Source organism: Melopsittacus undulatus, chromosome 3 (assembly GCF_012275295.1).
Source record: "Melopsittacus undulatus isolate bMelUnd1 chromosome 3, bMelUnd1.mat.Z, whole genome shotgun sequence".
Taxonomy (NCBI): Eukaryota; Metazoa; Chordata; class Aves; order Psittaciformes; family Psittaculidae; genus Melopsittacus; species Melopsittacus undulatus.
Genome location: NC_047529.1, coordinates 43,172,230 through 43,180,061, shown reverse-complemented (window position 1 = coordinate 43,180,061; position 7,832 = coordinate 43,172,230). Strand labels below are relative to the sequence as shown.

Genomic DNA, 7,832 nt, shown 5'->3' with positions numbered 1-7,832 from the left:
GGAAACACTTCCCTGGCAGCACAAGCATGAAGTCACCAAAACCACCTCTCTGCCTGACATTGAAGAGAATGACTGGCTGGCTGATGATGGGGCAAGAGCCCTCAGTAGTGCTTGTGTATGAACTTCTGAGGTTTTGGATTATAGGTGTCCATGTTCTCGCAATAGCACCTTCACTTCTTATCGTACTGTACCAACTTCCATAGGACTAATCCTAATAATCAAGAATGAAACTTTAACCAACCCTCCTTCTTCCTGTTCAGAATTAGCCTCTGCGTGATCAATTTCCTCCATCGTTTCTTTTGCTCCACCATTTGAGCCCTACAGGACTCGACTTACACTTTGTTGTTTTCTTCTTCACGGACATCTGGTCCTGCAGGATTTACTGATGTCTGCAAACTGCACACAGTCGTGCTCTCTGTAGCACTTTTCCAATAGGGTTTTGCATTTTCTCCAACTTTCTCTTGAGCTCCAGTATTTTTTTGCAACCAGATATTAGGACCTGTGAGTTTTGTGTTCTACTGTTTCCACATTCCTCTCAAGCTTATTTTGGTACATTATTATTGCAGGAGGAAGAGAAAAACTGTGCCATCAGTAAGATTAGAGGCTTGTGAAGCTCCTTCTTTTGACTGCCTCACTGTGAACACACAGCCCTCTGCTGGGACCACATCCAGCCAGGAGCAATGCTTCTCATGACTACACCTGACAATTTTCCAGTCAGTCTGAAGGGGTGGCATTACAGAGATCACAAACATGTCTTCATTTCCTTCTTTGACATCTAGGAAGTGGAGTTGGTGGTGCATGACGCAGACCTGATTCAGAAGGTGTGCTGGAGTCTCTTCAAGGGACATGGACATTTAGCCTGTACAGAGTTCAAAGTGCTTCAGCTCAGGTCCTGCATTTGCCATGAATGTGTATGCATTGAAACTTCAGAAATGCATTTTTGCACTTCACCACCAGCAAGAAAAACAAAGCCAGCTTACATACTGAGGCATATAGACTGTCTCAAGTTACAATAAAATACCTTTTCTTTGAAGAAAGAAGCTTACAAAAATTATTTAGGCCTATTTTCTCCTCTAAGCAAAATAAATATGAGAAACAAAACACATGGAATGCATGCTGGAAAATATCTGTCATAATTTTGTAATTATGACACTGCAAATAACATAGAAAAAGGCCCAATTCTGTGCCTCATAAATTATCCATATACCATGGAGTGTCGATCAAAAAAAAAAGATAAAATGCACCAAATATCTCAAAGATTAAATTAACTCATTAAGAGGAGTGAAAAGTGACTGTGAATCCAAGTGTCTAGGGAAGAAGTGTTTATTTCCCACCGGTGCGTGACCGAGTCTGTGATATGTGGTAATAGCAATCTGCTGGATTGCATCTCCCGTTGGCTCCAGCTGGCCCCTGTGGTCCGGGTAAGCCTGGCGTTCCTGGTGGGCCAGGCAGGCCAGTAGCTGGTAAAACAAAGTCAGAATTAGCAGAGTCCTCGCCAGAGCATGTGCAATGCCCTGCGTTTCATTGCTGCATTCTAGCTCATCCACAACAAGGCAGGTGGGTCTGACTTCACACCACAACCAAGCGTGAAAACCAGGAGAAAAGCCCAGTAGTTCATAAACAACAACAGCAGAAATAAATCTGGAGACTTGTACCTGCAGGGCCAGGTGGTCCAGGGTTACCGAGCAGTCCAATTCCAGGCTCACCTCTTTCCCCTTTCTGTCCTCTGTAACCTACACAGAATAAAGATATGAAAATAAGAGAATCCTCTTATTATAAACAGTGATCTGACATATCCCATGTTGCCAGGAAATTATCAAGACAAATCTTACTGGGAAAACACATGCTCACTTTTTTCTCTGATACTGGTATTTTTTTTTCTGAGACAACCCTTGTAAGTTCCTTCCAGAAAATACGATCTTTTCTACCAGTGACCATTGCACCCTCTGCCAGAGGACCTTCACTGTGTTCACTAGCCAGATCTTTCCCACAGATTTGAAGTTACATTCTTCAAGTTCCTTTAATAAAGAACAAAATGTGTATTCTGCTCCAGCGTTACCTGTTTGACAAAGTGAGGAGAGCACCAACCCAAAGGTCATCTGGAGTCTGACCAGCCCTTCTCTGCTAGCCCACAAACTGAGCAAGACATTGCTCTTTCCACTCTACATAAATCTTTATGTCTGTGCTTTTTAGAAAGTACACTGATAGTTTTATGCTTAGATATTCCCCCTTACACAAAAGAAGACCCACTTCCCCACCAGTGTTACACAGCTGCCATCACATGGACTGAGCTTGTGCAGACTTGGGGTTCTAGTATGCAAGGACTACTTTGATCCAAGTAGCTGTGTATTGCTAACAAGGGGTGGTTACTAATTATACTATGAAAATTTCAGTCCATTTTCTTTACAGGGCATAGGTTTGTATTTATCTAAACAGCTTTCATCTTCTTAGATGCTGCAACTCATATCCAACCCCGGTTTCTTTTTCTTTAAACTGTTTGTAAAATATTTTATTAGTTGAAAACACTCTGGCTACTTCAGAACAAAACACTGGTGGCTATCACTATAACCTTTTCCTTCAGATTTCAAGTCAAGAATACATCTAGAAATGTACCTTTTCTGTGTAGACCATGCCATTTACACAGGACAGGGGATGAAGGTATTTTTAAAGGAACAAGGGTGACACCTGCCACAATCCCCTACTTTAAAAGGGGTTATAAGGAAACTCTCTTTCCTCCCAACACCTCGGATGTTGGCCTGTAAGGTGATATATGTTGAAGGTTAATTTGCCAACTCCAGGTGGCATTTGGAATTAAACTTGTTCTGCATCAGAGACCAGTATATTTCCAGTGTCATGTATGCCATACAATAAATTTCCTTTCTTGAAGAGCTGTAACTTAGTTTGAATTAAAAGACCCACGGCTGAGCAGCCAGCATAGTGGTATCAATCCACCTGATGTCTTTTGAAGATTAATGGGCACTGGCAGATGGATGGCAAAGGTTGTCTTGTACTGTGGTTTGTTGCAACACTGGTATTTTACAGGACAATCCAGAAGGAAACTATTATAAGAGCATGAGTACCAATTCAGGGTTGTTAAAACAGCCACAATGCAGTTGGAATGGTACACTGAATATGCAAGCTTTCTGTTAAACACAAGCTCATTATACACTTTCGTAGAAAGTCTTATTTTCTATTGCAATCACTCTAGGTTTCAAAACAGAGCATCAATTATCTTACCCTTTTCTCAGGACCCCAACAAGGAAATAAAAGTGAAGCAAAACCATTAGAAAACACATGCAGAATGGCATGCATCACATAACAGAAAGCTCACAGAGAAATGAAATTCAATTAATCATGCATTCTTGTCACTGAGTTGTGTTAAGCAGAAGTGTACAAGGCATACATGAACACAAACACATGCAGGTGTATGTGTTCAATTGTAAATCCTGATTTTGCTCTTTGATGACCATGGTAGTATTTATAACTACATTAAGTTGGTTTGCTCTAAAAATCTTGTGTAGCACACAAGCAGTAGTTGCTAATGTTTGAGAAGTCCAATCATACAACCACAGGATCTTACATTTACTATTTATTATATATGTTTCTTAATTTACATTAGATAGTTACAGTACATTTGTCACTACAAACCCAGCTAATTGCAATTTTTAAAAGTAGTGCAACCACTAATCATTTGTTTTGCTTTTCTTTAGTTATGGGGAAAAGAGAGAAATCACATTCAAGATATATCACATTTACAATCTCCATGATAATCATTACTGTAGGTACCTGAGACATCATAATTGAAGAGAGGCTGAGAGAAGACTGAAAGATTTTGTAAACATCACTGGAATTCGAGACAATACGGAAAAAACCCACTACAATCGGAAAAGGGCAGCCTGACAAAAATACATGACCCAGGGTAGTCTAAACAATTACTGTCTGTATCTGAATACACATGCAGAGGTGTAGTTTGTAGTTCTGGTAACAAGTTTAATACAAATATTCACAGATATCTTAAACTAGATATAATGCTTTATTTAACAGGGTGTAAGCTAGTAAGCAGGCTTGTATGTAAACAATCTGAACAAAATAATGTGTAAATCTGGTGGGAAAATATTTGATTTTTAATGAGGTATCTTTTGCTCAGAAATAGGGCCATGATTATACTTCTGGAGGATAATATCATCTTCTCTCTGGGCTCTAAGTGACAAATCATACACAGTAAATGGAAAATATTACTGTACATGTAAATCAGATTTAAATTATTTTTAATGTAAAGGCATGTATAAGATATTGTCTATTTTTACTGGTAGAATTACAGTTCCAGTAAGAGGTACCTGTTTAATCCAAAAGGTAACTGTTTTAGCAGTCTTTCACTTGGGTTCCAGAAGCTTTGTTGTGATTTCTGCAACCCAAAATTTTTGATATGTAAATATGTACCCAGTGTGGGTAGTACAGTAAACAGCAGCAATATGTAGCAAGTATGTGTTTAAATGGAAAAGCTTTATTTTGCTCACAGATGAATGGTGATAGCTAAAATACAGACCTCAGTTTGGTGCTTTCTATAAACATCACAGTCAGAAATATCACTACCACAACATCCTCAGCTCTACATGGAAACCATAGAATGGTTTGGGTTGGAAGGGACCTTAAAGATCATCTAGTTCCAAAACCTCTGCCATGGGAAGGGACACCTTCCACTAGACCAGGTTGCTCACAGTTTCATCCAGCCCATCACTTTCAAGGATGGGGCAGCCACAGTTTCTCTGGGCAACCTGTGCCAGTGTCTCACCACCCTCACAGTAAAGAACTTTTTCCTAATATCTAATCTAAATCTCCTCTCTTCCAGTTTAAAGCTATTCCTTGCCCTGTCATGACATGCCCTTGTAAACAGTCCCTCTCCAGATTATATGTAAGGCCTCCTTTAAGCACTGGAAGCTGCTCTAAGGTCTCCCTGGAGCCTTCTCTTCTCCAGGCTGAACAATCACAACTTTCCTCATCCTGTCTCCAGCTCTCTGATCATCTTCGTGGACTCCTCTGGAGTCACTCCAACAGGTCCACATCCTTCTTATGGTTGGGGCCTCAGAGCTGAATACAGTACAGACGTTAATGTGTATGAACTTGAAGGTAAAATGTTCTCTCAACTAAACTGCTCCAAAAGGTATTCCGCTGATATCATGGAGACCCTCTTCCATTCACTGTATCAATAATGCAGCACCTGAAACTAGCATACCAAGTATATAGAGAAATCTGAGGTTCTTTAGTACAAATGAGGCAAACACCTTATAATGACAAGGTATGATGAAACGGAAGTTTATCTGCTGTGTTTTCTGTGCAAATAATCTGCATTCATAAAACCAAACAAATGAAAAGGAACAGGAAGTGTGCTAAAAGCAAGCCTGCTCATCCAGCCTCCATATTCTGCATTCCTTCTGTGTACTATAGCTCTCCCAACTAAGAGGTGGTAGCTGTGTTTCAAATCAAAATTAAACAGGTTAGCTTCACCCTCCTCAGCAAAGAATATTTTACAGGAGGTGATGCTTGAAACCAGTGCAGCTATTTCAGAAGACTAATTGTGTCTGAGCAACATCTACTACAGTGGGTTCCTGACATCAGCCAAGCTGACATCATACTCCACTCCACATGCTCCCACCATACAAAATTAATGAGAGTAGAATAAAAGACTAAAGTTTTACAACAGGTTAGCAATGAAAATAAAGTACTTTCAGTATTCATCACTTGACATTTTTTTTTCCTGAGCTGATTCCTTCAGGCTACCATCAGTTAGTTTCCTTTATTTGATAGAAACAGTGAAGTTTAACTAGATAAAATCTTACTTTCTCTATTGAGAAAAAACCAACAGTCATATTAACATAAAAGATCTCTGGATTACAAAATTCGCTTACTAGTATAGTTTTAAAAATTCAAGTCAATGGAGTTAATAGATCTAGATCCTCTAACACGTGACAAGCTGACTGAATACTTGCAAATGGATGACATTGCTATAGCTTGTCTAAGTGTCGAAATAAACTTCCTGTTTCTCTATGAAACAGTAGCATCCTTTAAAACTGATGCAGAGTGAATAAGTTCCTCTGCTCCCACTTAAACAGATGGTGTACATTTCACTGGTGACACTGCCTCACAGTATTAGCTTTCTGATGTATGTGTCATAGGCTATTTTATTAAAAATGAAGAAATATATATATAAAAATCTTCCAATCACTATTATAAAGCATGTTTAAATATCAACTGTATGTTTCATAATTCAAGTTGTAATTCTTTGTTGCTTGATTGCATGCTATACTTTTATTGAGACCATCCTATGAAATAAAAATTATTTACACTTGAACCACTGGGAAGTACCTGAAAACACACCTTGCTGAAGGCCAGCAGGTAACAGTCCTGAGCTTTATTAGCAATTAATGACTTTATGCCTAAGAGCCTAGCAATTCCTTAAATAGAATTTCCGAACGCAACAGCTGCACTTCCAAAAATTAGTACTTATGTTTTCTGCCTCTGGGCTTGACCCCTACCTATTGTTTTGCTGTGCAGAAGGAGGTTTTTGTGGAATCCAGCCTGGTGATACCAGATCAGTTACTGGGGGAACTGGCACCAAACTGAAGGTGTATGGAGGAACTCCTGCAAAGCTGAAAATGAAGTTAAGCACCTCTTCAGGTGCACAGTGACACCTGCCTTTCCCACTGGCTGACTCTAGCAGTCTATCTGCTCAGCGTGCAGCATCACAAACAGGCACTGGAGGCATTCACTGAGGTTCTGTTAATTGCTCTCCAAAATTAATCTACTTCTTTTCACTGGCTATATGGGACAACTGATTGTTTACTCTGCCAGTCCAGAAGTGTATTGCTGCAATCACCAAAACTCTGGAGTCAGCAATCTGGGCTACACCGAAGTGAGAAATAATAAGGAATATCTGTCAGCCAATGCTAAATCTGTATTATGATTTGGACATATGTGCACACAGCATGCTACCTTGATGATCTCAGCCACACATGCACGTAACATTCTTCTCCAAGGTGTCTTGTCTGCTACGTCTTTGTATATGGCTGAATATAAGCTGGAATATAGAAGGATACTTTCTGACCTGCTCAGAGACTTGAATTTCTTTTACTGTTGGCACAAAGCAGTAACACTCACAGACACAACTGCAAAAGGCATGAAGGACGTTTGTAAGTGTGCTTCTCTCACAGGACTATCTCTTACTTTGAGTGTAAAAAGGAAGCAAGACAAATTTTTTGGTTTTCTTTCCTTGGAAGTATAATTTCAGATATCTTTTGATGTATCAGAGAAGTAAATGCTTCTCACTTAGGTTACTTTTTCTAATCAAAAAAGAGTATTGAGCATATCAGTAAAATAAATGGAAATCCTGCATACATGGGCACTACTTTTACTTAAGCATAAGGCATGAAAAAGCAGCTTTATTTTTTTTTCAAGCATAGCTATCACCTTTACTCTTGATGCTCACTAACTGGAAATGAAGCCTAGTACAATGTTCCGCTTTCCAGAAGCATCTTGGACTATCCACCACATACATCATCATTGAACAATCTGGCACTGACATTGAAGTCGACCATTTACAGTAATCTGAATATTTATGTAATGAAGAAGTCAGTGTTGCAAGATTCTAAGCCTTTTATTGTTTTCCTTGATCCTTTATTCTTGTTCTTCTTATTCTGAGCTCATCACATTTTTCAAGCTTCTCTCAGGGGTTTGCGCTTATCAGTGTTAGTAATTCTTTATTCTTCTTATAGCTTTAGGATCCACACATCTTCAGCTTTACTCTCATGTTCTTCATTCCAGTCTGCCTTGCTCTG

The 7,832-nt window shown here is 39.3% G+C and overlaps 1 protein-coding gene across 1 annotated transcript in view; it reads right to left on the bottom strand.

Annotated features, from left to right (window-relative positions):
* Positions 1 to 1,323: 1,323 nt before the first annotated feature.
* Positions 1,324 to 7,832, bottom strand: part of COL19A1 (collagen type XIX alpha 1 chain) — a 181,928-nt gene continuing 175,419 nt past the window's right edge. Inside the window, exons 50-51 of the mRNA XM_034060919.1 lie at positions 1,656 to 1,733; positions 1,324 to 1,460 (exon numbers count right to left, since the gene is read on the bottom strand). Of these exons, the coding sequence (XP_033916810.1) occupies positions 1,324 to 1,460; positions 1,656 to 1,733 (215 nt within the window). The remainder of the gene's footprint in view (positions 1,461 to 1,655; positions 1,734 to 7,832) is intronic.